The 13108-nt window shown below is 42.5% G+C and overlaps 4 protein-coding genes across 4 annotated transcripts; 2 read left to right on the top strand and 2 right to left on the bottom strand.

The window, feature by feature from the left end:
- The first annotated feature begins 2781 nt into the window (after nucleotides 1-2781).
- On the top strand, nucleotides 2782-5325 carry LOC6557700 (diphosphoinositol polyphosphate phosphohydrolase 1). The gene is made up of 4 exons (XM_001984596.2): nucleotides 2782-3978; nucleotides 4342-4440; nucleotides 4501-4656; nucleotides 4716-5325. The coding sequence occupies exons 2-4, from the start codon at nucleotides 4342-4344 to the stop codon at nucleotides 5001-5003; spliced, it is 543 nt and encodes a 180-aa protein (XP_001984632.1). The 5' UTR covers nucleotides 2782-3978; the 3' UTR covers nucleotides 5004-5325.
- Nucleotides 5326-6351: 1026 nt separating this feature from the next.
- On the bottom strand, nucleotides 6352-8103 carry LOC6557961 (divergent protein kinase domain 1C). Its single transcript, XM_001984597.2, has 5 exons — nucleotides 7874-8103; nucleotides 7650-7802; nucleotides 7445-7582; nucleotides 7175-7383; nucleotides 6352-7110 (listed from the first exon to the last, which is right to left on the bottom strand). The coding sequence occupies exons 1-5, from the start codon at nucleotides 8021-8023 to the stop codon at nucleotides 6513-6515; spliced, it is 1248 nt and encodes a 415-aa protein (XP_001984633.1). The 5' UTR covers nucleotides 8024-8103; the 3' UTR covers nucleotides 6352-6512.
- A 913-nt stretch (nucleotides 8104-9016) lies between these two features.
- LOC6558441 lies at nucleotides 9017-11394 on the bottom strand. The gene has a single exon (XM_032743141.1). The coding sequence runs from the start codon at nucleotides 11356-11358 to the stop codon at nucleotides 9094-9096; it is 2265 nt and encodes a 754-aa protein (XP_032599032.1). The 5' UTR covers nucleotides 11359-11394; the 3' UTR covers nucleotides 9017-9093.
- Nucleotides 11395-12088: 694 nt separating this feature from the next.
- LOC6557668 (mediator of RNA polymerase II transcription subunit 15) lies at nucleotides 12089-13040 on the top strand. The gene is made up of 2 exons (XM_001984599.2): nucleotides 12089-12259; nucleotides 12324-13040. Exons 1-2 carry the CDS (start codon nucleotides 12089-12091, stop codon nucleotides 13038-13040), a joined length of 888 nt encoding a protein of 295 aa, XP_001984635.2.
- Nucleotides 13041-13108: the final 68 nt, after the last annotated feature.

Genomic DNA, 13108 nt, shown 5'->3' with positions numbered 1-13108 from the left:
GTCCAAGTTAAAGTTTATAAACCGGCCAAAAGACAAACGCAAAAGTAAGCGCAAAACTCAATTCAAACGCCTGCTGCGACTGCGACTGCGGCTGCTGTCCAATTTTTTTGCGCCGCCTTTTGTCAACTGGCACGGCGAGGTGCCCCGGACGACGGCGATGGCGACACACAACAACAACAAGTTGGGCAACAGCAACCAAAAAAAAAAAAAGTACATACAACAAAAAAACAAAAAAAAAATGCCAACCGCAAGGCACTTGATGCCAAGCGACGGTGGCGCTGGCGGCGCTGGTGGCGATGGCCAGGTCCCGAGCCCAAGCCCAAGCCCGAGTCCGGGCCCAATGTCGACGACGACAGAACGTGGTTAGCAAATTTATTATGTAAACGGAAATACGGCATATCCTTGCTCAGTGGCGATGGCGACGGCGCCGCAGCAATAGAAATAGTTTTGCGGCTCCTGAGGCACAGAAAAAAAAGGGGCAAAAAGAAGGAGAGAGCGGGAGATGCCAGCTAGAGCGGGAGTGGAAGCTGAAACTGGATGTGCAGTTGGAGTTGGAGGGCAAACTGCAGGAGCTGCCGTAGCTCGTAAATCGCATAAATTGTATAATTCTGGCCGGGTCATTGTTGTTGCAGTGGTTGTTTGTTGTTAGGTTTGTTGTTGTTGTTGTTGTGTTGTGTTATGTTGTCTGTTTTGTGAATTTGTTGCCAAATTGCGTTTGTAGGTGCTCCTTTGTTATGGACAGCGGCAACAGCAGCAGCAGCAGACACAGCGAAAATGAAACAATATGTTGTCCAGCAAGCGTTCACAAGGACCAGCGACCAGCTAACAACTCCTGCGGCTTCTTATCCTATTGAGCATTTTGGACACGTGCACGAGAACTGCTTCAGCTGCTTCGCCTGCTTCTGCTGCTTCTACTGCTGATGGCAGCGATAGTTAATTAATGACGGGATCAACACCTGCGACAAACAGACTTGCAGTCAGCAGCTTTGAATTGGCTTTGAATGAGTCAAGTTGATTGAATTTCTGCTTGCCAGTCAATTAACACTGCGCACCGCAAATATCGCTGCAAAAGCTCATTTAAATTCAGCCAAGTTTGCCGGCTAAACGCGGCGTATACACAATGGGAGATTCGGAGGGAGGAAGGATATATGCATAATAAAGTGTGCAGAAAAATTGACACAGAATTTAAAATACACAAATGCATAATAATTTATTTATTTTTTTATATTTTTGAAAATCAATATTTATAATAAAAGTCACAAGATATTTTCATATTTTAAAATCAATATTTATTTATATTTATTACATTTAACTACTCTATATATATATAAATTTGAGCATAAGTTGCAGACTTTATTTAACTCTATGAATCGTCAAAGGATTGCCATTTACTGCAGCCCTGTTGCCCGTTGTAATCGCAGTCAGCATCCCTGGTAAATTGTAAATTTTTGCACTTGATTTCATTGTGGTCGCCGGACGCATCAAATAGACAAAAGTTTGCCAGCCAAAAGGACGCCCATTGTAAATTTATGGCATTGAATTTATGTGCAACAAAGCGTGGCACATTGAGCCGACTAGGCTGCAGGCAACCCCCTGCCACAGCCGAAAGCAGATAAAAACCAAAAGTAAAAAAAACCAAAAGCAAAAAAACCAAAAGTGAAAAATTAAAAGTAAAAAATTATCATTATAGTCAGAGTCAGAAATCAATCGATGGAAACCTATACATTAATCTATGAGCTAAAAATAAGTATAAAATTGTTCTGATTGAGTTTTCTAGTTGCTGTTGATGTTGCTGAGTTGGTTGTAATTGAAATTAAAGCGCAATTGAAAGACAAAGTGGAAGAAAAACGCGTGTTAAATCGTTCAACACTTCTGCTTGGCCACGTCGAAGAAACACCCAAAAAAGCAGAATGGAGCCCATAATTCATACACCCAACGCACAAACACACACACACACACACACACACATGGATGTAACTGGCAAAATGTCTAAGAACACCAAAAGGAAATTGCAATGCATTAAGAAATAAGCAATTTGACTTGCAACAGCAGCAGCAAAAAAGCGCCAGAAGATCAGAGGCAGGATGTTGGATGCAGGACACAGGCCAGGACCCGGGGCCAAAGGCAGCCAAAATGTCGCGACTGGCGCAGTAAATGTTTGAGGCAAGGACACAGACGCACACAGCAGCCATGCCACTTGCCACCATCCTCCACCAAAAGAATGCCTGCGCTAAGTAGTTGCATTAAAACCAGCACAGCCAAAACGCAGAGACAGCAAACCCAAATCCAAACTCAACCGGCAAATGAAACAAATGCAAAGCAAATTTTGGGCACCTCCCCTTCGCCTACCACCCCCACCCCCTGCCTCTTGGTCTGATTTTTGGCAGGAGTTCAACTAACGTGTCGCGTTGTGGCAATAAATCATTCGTGTGTGCGTGTGTGTGTTGACGGCCTTAAAGCTGATACTCAAATACTAATTCAATTCAATAAAGTTCAATGAGATTCATCAATTTAACAGAGTATCGAACAGTTGTTAACTTTTGCATTTACGTTTCATTACATATCAATTTGAATTTAGCGCTTAAAAATATCTCGTGTACAGGCCATCTAGCGGCAAGGCTGGCGCCATCTATTGTTTGGAATGTGTGTGTGTGCGGGCAGTTGTTGCCAACTAAACAAATTTTAAATGCCAAATGATTGCATGGCGCTGCCAACTGATAGCGGTGCTATGGCAGCTGTTGCCAACTAAACAAATTTGAAATGCGAACAGATAGCAGTCGTTGACCAGCTGTTGCCAACTAAACAAATTTGGAATGCCAAACGATTGCATGGCGCTGCTAACTGTTAGCAGTGTTACGGCAGATGCGTTTAAACAGAGACGGTCACACCGTCGTTTTGCCGTCGTCCTCTTTGCTGAGCCATTCGCCGATGCAACATTCGTGAAATTTGCTAAAATTGTTACTTTTAACACTTGGACACTTGCCGCAGCTGCTGCAAACCTAAGCCGCGCAAATAATATACGTGGTGCTCGAGGCGCGACGCGTGTGTCTGTCTGCCTGCCCTAAAAGGCGGCTAACTCTCAACACCATTTTTGGGGGCGTGTTCGCAGCGACAAAAATGGAAAACGCATGCTTTGTGCTCAGATAAAAGGCCCAGCTGTGCGTCGGTCTCGCTCAACAACTTGCAACAAATTGTGCGTCTTGACTCGCAAACCAAAAAACCAACAACAACAACATAGCCAGCGACCGCAGACTTGCCACAACCAGGACAAAGGCGGTGGCTAACTGACAACAACAAACCCAACACGACACAAATACAAACGCAAAAAACAAACACAAACACAACCAAAAACAAAAAAAAAACCCCAACAACAACAACATGCACCCACTGCAAAGTAGTTAAATAATTCTGCCCTGTCTGCGCTTTATTTCCTCTTCATTATTCTTGTACTCGTTTTAATTTCAACAAGTTTTCTTTCTGTTCTCTCTCTCACACACTCATACTCTCTCTCTCGCTTTCCCCACATCATTTTTAAACCAATTCGACGCGCAGTTCTTTTTTCGTTACTACACAACAACAACATACACAAACAACACATACATTTACACTTTACTCACACACACACACGGAACACATACAGTGACAGTTGATTGCTGTGACGCAGCAGCCGCCACCAAAAAGCACCTGCAAAAAAAATTTCAAAAAAAAAAGAAAAAAAGCGGCACGAGACCAGCGACCGGCTCCCATTGCAGCTGTCAATAAAGAAGAAGCTGCCATAAAAGAAGAAGAAGAACAACAACAAACACACACTTGTTGCGAACGCAGCAAAAGGAAGTGTCAGAGGAGCAGTGAGCGAAAGAGACAAAGGAATAGGCAGGCTGACAGACAGCAGCTGTCCCTCAGTGTATAAAGTGCCTAAGCAGTTGGCAATTAACGTTCATTTTGCCGCAGTACTTACAACAACAAAACAACTCAAAGGTAAGCGAACAAATGTTTGTGCAAATGTTCGATTACCATTCATGACAATGCTAATTGAGAAACACCAAACGGTACCCGGCACACACACACACACACATACATATATACATATATATATATATGTATATACATCGCTGATAAGCTGGCGGCCTCTGTCTGATAAGACTAAATCACGATTTTCATGTGCGCGCACATTCAAATTAAACGCGACTGCAATCAAATGATAAAAAAATCAAGAATTATAACCCATGCGCCTTATCACATTTTTCGTCAATATGTATTTTCCAAAATGTGTGCAGCAACAACAGAACATCAGTCACTCTACTTACCCGACTTACCCTATCAAGAATATATATCTTTCAGATGGTCAAGGAGAAGCCAAACTCAACACGCATCTACGATAAGGATGGCTTCCGGCGACGTGCCGCCTGCATTTGCGTGCGCGCCGAGAACGAACAGGAGGTGAGTTTTAACTATGAAACGGATTCAATATATTCTTATTATTTTCAATATATGTTGCAGGTGCTCCTGGTGACCTCGTCACGCCGTCCCGAATTGTGGATTGTGCCCGGCGGCGGTGTCGAACCCGAAGAGGAGCCTTCGGTGACCGCTGTGCGTGAGGTGCTCGAGGAGGCGGGCGTTGTTGGCAGCCTGGGTCGCTGCTTGGGTGTCTTTGAGGTGAACTACAGCTAAAGACAGACCTGATTATTCAGTTATTAATTTGTTATTTATTATAGAATAACGATCACATGCATCGCACTGAGGTGTTTGTCATGAATGTGACCCAGGAGCTCGATGAATGGGAGGATTCGCGCAGCATTGGACGCAAACGGCAATGGTTCACCATTGATGATGCCTTGTCGCAGCTGGCGCTGCATAAACCCACCCAGCAGCACTATCTGATGCAGCTGCAACACTCGAAGACGCTGGAGAATGCCAATACGCCCGGTCGGGTGGTTAATGCCACGCATCCGCCCATATTGGCCAATTCTGCCTCGGCGGCTGCATCGCCCACAACGGCATAAAGACAAATACTTCGGAAGGAATATAATCACCTACACACTCACACTCTCATACACACACACATACACTACACCACACACGCACACACACCTATCTTCCACACCCACATTATGACATTTTTGAAATTTACAATTAGACAGGCAGTTAATTCATATTTTCGGTATGTTTAAATCATTTACCCTGCACCCGGTCTCCATTGCACTGACTTAGCAGTCCGCATCCTTTTCGAGTTTAGTTTAAGTCGAACGCTTCATTTATGTTTTTAGAAATTGTATTGAGAATCAGAGATGTATGTACTTTAAATATTAAAAACAAAAAAAGAAACCAAAACAAAACAAAAAAGGATTAAACATACATAAAAGTAACTAAATTAACAAACGAGAATTAAATCTACAAACATACATATAATAATTTTTGAGCGCATAGGGCACTTTTTGCAAAACGAATTACGTGTACTAACAAAAATTACGATATCTATTAGATTTTTCTACTCTTTTTTATAATTTACTCAGAAACATCTTGATTATTGTAATAAACAAATTGGAAATGGCTTTAAGGAAGCGCTAAAATTTATTAACTATGCTAAGCGGCCTAAAACAAAAACAAACAAAATAAAATTAAATATAAACAAAAAAATGAATATATATATATCAAAAAAGAAAGAACACCAACGAAATAATTTCGTTCTAAATCTGCCACAGTTTAACAAGTTAACAACCCGTGGGTAAACTTTGGTTGCAGATAAAACCCTAGAGAACTAAACAAATTAACAAAGTTGCCTATGCAAAATCGATTAAACACACAAAATATAAATATAAAAACAAGTTATATACCGTATGTGAACTTAATAGTCTAGCAGCGCCGATAACAAAACGTTAACTTATTGTAAAAAACATTAAAAAAAAAAACAAAAAGAAAATGATATGGAAATATAGTGAAGCCAGCAAACATCAAAAGAGGAAACCAATTAAACTCTGTTAACAATAAGATATGCATGTGCACGCTGTACTTTTCAAAAATACAAAGCAAACAAAACATATAAATCTAAAAACTTAAAATGTCAATGTGATAAGAGCTAATCAACACTTTTATGTAACTCTTTTTGAATACACTTACTTTTGGGCACTTTCGAAGACAAACATTTTAATTAAAGTTTTAACGCTCATTGATTGGGCAATTGATTTTCTATAAAATTTAAAATAAGTTACAGACGAAATACATTTTCATCGGCAAGCTAAACAATAGTGAAACAAATTGTTGCAATTAAACATTAATTTATGACAATTAAAAAACAAAAAAAAAAAAACGAAAATAAAAAAACACAAAACCAAAACTACAATTTAAAGCCACTTTATCTATCATGTATTAAAAAATTGTTTATTTATGTTAATTCTATATTTTTCTTCTTTTTTTTTGTATTAATTAAAACTAATTTCTGTAAAAATTCTACCAATTTTTGAGCAAAGCATCAGCAGAAGCTACCAATTCAACTACTTGTGCATTCTAGTCACCTAAACGCCTCCCTGCTGCTGCTGCTGCCTCAGCCGTGGACTCTCCGCCTCCACTTCAGCGTCAGCACCGGAGGCAGTGATCACCGCCTGAAGCAACTGCTTCAACTCATTGTAGAGCCTCAAGGCCAACTGTAGACTGGGAGCCAGGCGACGACCTGGCACCTGATGCTCCTTTGGCGGTTGCACACACATCTTAACCAGCTTCTGCACCGATCTGGGCAAACGGATCCCACTTAAGAGTCCCGGCTGAAATGTGCCGCTGCCCATAAGGATATGATCGCAAAATATTTGGAAGTTATTGTTCTGCTGCACATGTGTGCAAGCCTGTCGCTCCGCATCGCAGAGTCCGCGGCAGGAGTTGAAGTTGCAGTCCTGATTGGTGTGGCACTTGGCGCCATTGGAGATGCGCTTGTCCAAGTAACTCTCGACATAGATATGCTCAGCGGTTTGGTACTTGAGACGCCGGTCAGGCGTAAGGCCAAAGCGATTCACTTGCATCTTACACATTCGCAACGGCTCCGGCTTCATCTCCTCCAGCCGAAATATGTATTCCATAATGTTGAGTGCATGCTTCAAACGCTGCTGTCGATTTGAGGCGCTGCACGGTGTTGAATGAATGCTAGCTTAATCGAATATGATTCGTTATTTCTCAGTTGACTTACAGATACTGAATGATGCTGGGATTGGACTGGACAATGTCTAGGCCCTCTGTGGCATAGTAGGGGCCACAAGAGCCCAGCACCGCTGGAAACACGGACTCCTCATCAAAGAGCTTGCCCATCATATAATTGTTGTCCTTGAACAATCGCCAGAAGCTTACCATTTGCTGTGAGTTATTATCCGCTATCTCCTGATTAACCAATGCGCGTATCTACAAACCCCACGCGAATTTTAGTTACAAAACACTCCTACTTATCGTAAATAATGCATACCATATTATCATCTAAAGTTACGTTGTAGGCAAGTATTATGTGCAGCTTGACAATCTCGTGGAACTCCTCGATCTTTGGATAGATGGCATCTCCCTTACTGTTCGTCCAGCTCAAATCATCATCGTTGTGCTTAGCCAGCTACTTGCAAGTAAACATTGAGCTGGTAGTCATGACAACCCGTTAAACTAATGCCAAACTGACCTACCTTCACCGCATACATGTCTCCATTCTTTTCGGCCGTAAACAAAATAGTTTTCATGTCATTCAACGGACACTGGAAGTTATCAAAGCTTGACTGGCTGCCGCACAGCTCCTCGCAGAGCGATCCACTAAACTCGTGATGCTCATACTTTTGGCACTACAAAACGTTATACGGTTTTAACTATGCATTCAAATGCTCGTACGTTTTTTATTCACTGATTTTCTTACCATGTGCGTGAGACTTCGGTGCGACATGAGTTTGAAGCAGAAGGAGAGATTTAGGAAAGCATAGCTGAAGATGCCAACGGCCAGCAGCACTGCAATTAGAACCGTACGCTGCATCCCTAAGCGAAATCTGCGACGCAATGCAGTCAACATATTATATATTGTAATTTAAAAATTCATCTTTCGCTCAGGTTGTCTTCTGCATTGTCCACTTGAGGTATATACACCAAAGGATAGGCAAAACTGTTCGTGGCAAATAGTTTGACATTTTTGTGGGCATGCGCAATGCATATTTAAGGAATGTTACTGTGGGAGTGGCGATAAACTCAGGAACTTATCGATATATATATTTTTCCCTCCCTTTTTTGTAAAAGCTTTTAACATATTTCACAACTTCTGAAGACGTCCTTAGGCTAATCGCACATATTTAAAAAATAACTTACATACGATAAACAGTTGCATACTTAAGGGGGATGTGCGTAAAGCTTAATTCAATATCGTAGCTAAGATGCAGGTATGTGTCTAAATTAGGGTAGGTGTTTGTCATGGATGAGCTTGAAGGCTTGCATCTTTGTTAAGATTTTACAATGAGGGCTCAGCACATTCATCACACTTTTTTAAAGCCTGGATATGCTTTTATTCTAAAATATGTATGTCTTAATCGGGCTATGGAACCACTATATTATAACGCGGCCTCAGAAAATATCAGTCAAATGGTTTTTAATATTACTATTATATCCCATATTCCATTTGAGAACTATATTTTGTTAATAGGGTAATTTTATTTATATTGTCATTAATTGCTGTGGAACAATAAAAAGACATTTTATGCACAAACTTCAAAAAATGTAATGAAAGCTCGAATTTCTTTTATTGATTTTATTTTCAAAATTTGACTGCATTTTTTGAAACAAACTGTCTATAATTGCATTAAATAAACGATTGTTTTTATCAAATACAAGTCTTTCTGATGATTTTGTCTTACTTTAACATGTTAGCAACATCAATTTATTTATTTGTCATTAATTTTTGGCAATTACTTTAGCTACCGTTTGTGTTGCATACTTGTGGGCGTCTTCTGCTTTGCAATCAACTAAGATATGAACTCTTGCCTTAATCATTATTTAAAATGGAAGAGGCATAATGTTGATTTGCACAAAAATTTATTCAAAGATTATCTAAAATCAAAATGGGTGTCTCAAAATGATATAGAAAACGAAGTTCTAATGAATCAAAACCTGTGCGGGCAAAAGGTACTTGCCTCCCTCGGTTATGCGATTGACATAATTGCCGGACAATGTCAGAGCTCGATTGCTATTATAGATGCTCTGCAGTCTTTGATCCAAATGGATATCGTAGACCTCATTGGTTTGCACTGTTAGGTATTCAATAAGGGGATCCCTGTTCGTTGGCCACACGGCTATGGTCCCAATAATCTGCATGTCTTGCGGCTTAACGCTGGTCAGCCAAATTAGAAAGATTTCGGTATCGGGACCACCAATGGAAGACTTGGTAGACTGCATTAAATAGTTATTGTTGGCCGCAAGGAACTCGGGCATATGCAAACGCGCAGTCATTACGAGCACGGGGAATAGATTGGGTAATTTGGAATTGCAATTCTTGTCGTTGAACTTGTCATTCACAAAGTAGACCATGTTGCATTTGGTGTTATTCAGCAGCGTGACGCGTGTGTCCAAATAGAAGGTCCTCGCCCGACCAGGATAAATACGCTCAATGGGCAGCGATGGATGCTCCAGCATCAAGTGATTTTTGAACTCCGAGATATGAAACATCCGCCCGCAATCGACATGGGGGCACAAAATGGGCAAACGGCAAAATTTGAGCGGTCGCAACATATTCGGTTGTTTGATTTGCAGCAGATTGATCAGCTCTTTGGAGTGGCAGGGCACTGTGCTGAATTGTGCTGGCGGTGGATCATCGCGCTTTGTTTGATCCGATTTATTTAATGCCTGCAGCAGCTGTTGTGGATCCTGGGCAAAACTGCAGAATGTGGCTCGCTGCACAGTGGACACCAAAAGGCTCAGATTACTAGTGACGCGCATTGGTTGCGTAATTAAGGTGTCAGTCCTTTCTTCAAATTTAATTGAATGCATCGTATCATTATTTGTGTTGTACCCTATTAAAGAGAGAGATTCCGACTCTTGTAGGCTGGCATCATGCTCACTTTCGATATGTGTTTCGCTCAGTTCAATATCCGTTTCACTGACTGGCGGAGCAGATGGCTGGAAGCCGTATTCACACTCGTTTTCATCCAATTCGTTAAAGGGGCACTCAACTTGTTGTGAGTTCTCCTGCAGCGTTGCTAATATGCTCTCCAGTCTTTGTTTATCAATCTGATCCAATTTATCATTCTTATTCTTTAGCTGCCTTTCCAAATCGCTTTCCAACTGCTTGAAGGGTGGTGGAGGTGGTCGAATCGGTCCACCACCTTGTTGCCGTTCAACGGCAGGCTTCAATTCCATATTACGCTGTCGTTCCAGATCGTCCAACTCCGCCTTGACCCGGTTGCATTCACCCTCGACACGGCGACGTATGCGATTCCACTCGCACACCAGACTCTGCTTTTCAAGCATTTTTTGGTTGAGTTCCTTCTTTAGAGCGTCCTGCTCCATCTCCCTAATGTCTCTGGCCACCTCGTACATGGTTAGCCTGTTTGTGGCAACTTCATCATCTAATTTTCTCTCGTCGCAAGTCTTTGCAACTTTCACCTCTCCTTTATAGGCACTGTTGACAAGCAGTTGATTCACTTGTCGTTGTACCTCTTCTTGCCACGGATTTTGCATCTTGTCCATGGGCGCCTTTCGCATATACTGGAGAGGCACTGTAGGTTCATCCTCTAGATCTTTCAGGTCATTGCGCTGCCCGGCAGAATGTGTTGCATCTCGTTCATCCAGCTGCACATTTTTGTTCGACTTTAGGGCGCCCAATGCGGTCAGATTCCTGATATGACATCGTCGATGATCCGCCTGGTGCAGTTTGTGAAGTGGCTCTCGAACCGTCGACTTGGATCGCTGTTCGACATATTGATTACGTCGACGAGCGCGATCAGCGCTGTGGGAGCGCAACTGCTGATCCAAATTGCGTGGATATTGCGTTGGTATCGCACCCAATGACTCTTGCCTAAAAAATTTATCTACCTCATTTTGTATATGGCGATCTAATGGAGTATTCATATTCGAATCGTTTTGATTCGCTCTCGCATTTCTTCGGGGTCTTTGCAAACTATTCGCAGTTGCCTCGAGTGCGGAGTTGGCAAACTTCCTTTTGGGCTGCTCCTGCAGATATTGGCTGGGCTCGTTGCTATTGTCAGATTTGAGGAAAAACCGCAAAGCTTCACATTTTGAGCACCAATCGGAGATGCCTTCCATGTAGCCACTCTCTTGTTGACGCCGCCGGCTGCGGAACTCAAATTCCGGATTACTGCCAAGCTCTGGCTTCTTCAAGCCGCATATCGTACACATATACATTTTGGAGTTATCTATCAAATCTAAAATAATATGAAATATTTTTACAAATTTAAAAAGAAAAAACAAACACTACCCAAATACAACTACAACAAATATTATTGAAAACGAAAGCTAAGAATTAAATATTTTATTGCTTACGATTTTGAAGGCAACTTGACGAGTAGAATTTGCTTGTCATGTTTGCTATGTGCCTAAAGCTAAGATTAGATATTAAATTTGATTGCGCTACGATTGTTTGTATAAAAAATATTTACAAATTATGCAGATTGATTAGCCAGTCATTTTAAAGCCCATTCACCTGCTAAGTTCACATGATGCTGACCCACTCCCTCCAGCGCACACTCAGACGTCACTTGTTGCCCACGTGTTGACCGTGAAATTTGGATGTGCGACAAGGCAAAGACAGTGCAGAAAAGTACAACCGAAATAAGTGAAATAATGTGAAACTTCAAGGTAATATTGTAGCAGGCAAATCTCTAGTTTGCTCCAGTTGCCATGCCCCCAGTCCGAAAATCTTGAGAGCCATTGAAATTGTCAAACGCCCTCCATTAAGAGGCTGTGTTGGCCAAAAAATCGGCTTTAGCCGCGACCAATTGAGTTTTGGATCGGTATACGGTACACTTGCTGTGCTCTGTCTCGCTGGCCAGTATTTATTTTGTTGACTTTGGGCGATGATTCAGCAGCGTTCGCATGTCTGATTATAAGATGCGCTAAAGAGCGTTAAATATATATGAATTTACACGCACTGAAGTTAAATAACGGAACATGGCATCAGGCCAAGTTAAATATTGAAACACTCACACAATCGAAGGTCATTGCAAGATCGTATAAATACTCCGAGTGCCATCTGGTCAGCTATCAAACGCTACACAACCAACAACCAACCAACACAGACAACATGGTAAGTGAACGGATCAACAAGCAGATCGACAAGCAGCAAACACTAAATGGATTTATCCTAGCAGAGAATCAGCTTCGTAACACTTTTTGCCTTCCTGGCTCTGGCTGCTGCGGATGTCTCGCATCTGACCAGCAGCTATTTGCCGCCGCCGAGGCCGGAGCAACTGGAGCACATGAGCATCGAACGGCACCAGTTGCGCGAACTGCCCGAGCAGGTCTTCTATATGCATGATAACGGGCAGATGGCTGACATGGATATGTCGCCCAGTGGCCAGTTGACTCCACCAGCTATGCCACAAGCGGAGCAAATGCTAGCCATGCGCTACTTGCCCCCTGCTGAGGCAGTTCAGCAAGCCATGCCTGACACACGCTATCTGCCTCCAGCTCAACCAGCAGCTATGCCCACCACTCGTTATCTGCCCCCCGCTCAGGTAATCCAACGCGCCCAACCTATGCCGGAAATGGAACCCATGCCCGAAATGATGGTTATGCCAGCTATGGAGCCTGACACTCAGCCCCAAGATGCCCCAGATATGCGTTACCTGCCGCCCGCCCAACAACAGGCCGAGCAGCCCCAGTTCATCTATCAACAATACCAACAGCAGCAGCAGCAGCAACTGCCGGTGCAGGAGCAGCAGATGCCCTACATTCTGGACGTGCAGCAGCCTATGGCACCATCGGATGCTGAGACTCCGACCTTTGAGGCAGAGCCAGCTCATGAGCTGCGCAACGATGGCTACCATTACAAGCAAGCTGTGCAAGAGCAGCGTCTGAGGCATTAGATCACCGCTTGACTCACGGGCTGACTTCAACCCAATTAGTCATTTGAATGTTGTTAAATGTTTACTTA

The sequence above is a fragment of the Drosophila grimshawi genome, unplaced genomic scaffold (assembly GCF_018153295.1).
Source record: "Drosophila grimshawi isolate 15287-2541.00 unplaced genomic scaffold, ASM1815329v1 contig_44, whole genome shotgun sequence".
Lineage (NCBI taxonomy): Eukaryota > Metazoa > Arthropoda > Insecta > Diptera > Drosophilidae > Drosophila > Drosophila grimshawi.
This window is presented reverse-complemented; position numbering and strand designations above follow the sequence as displayed.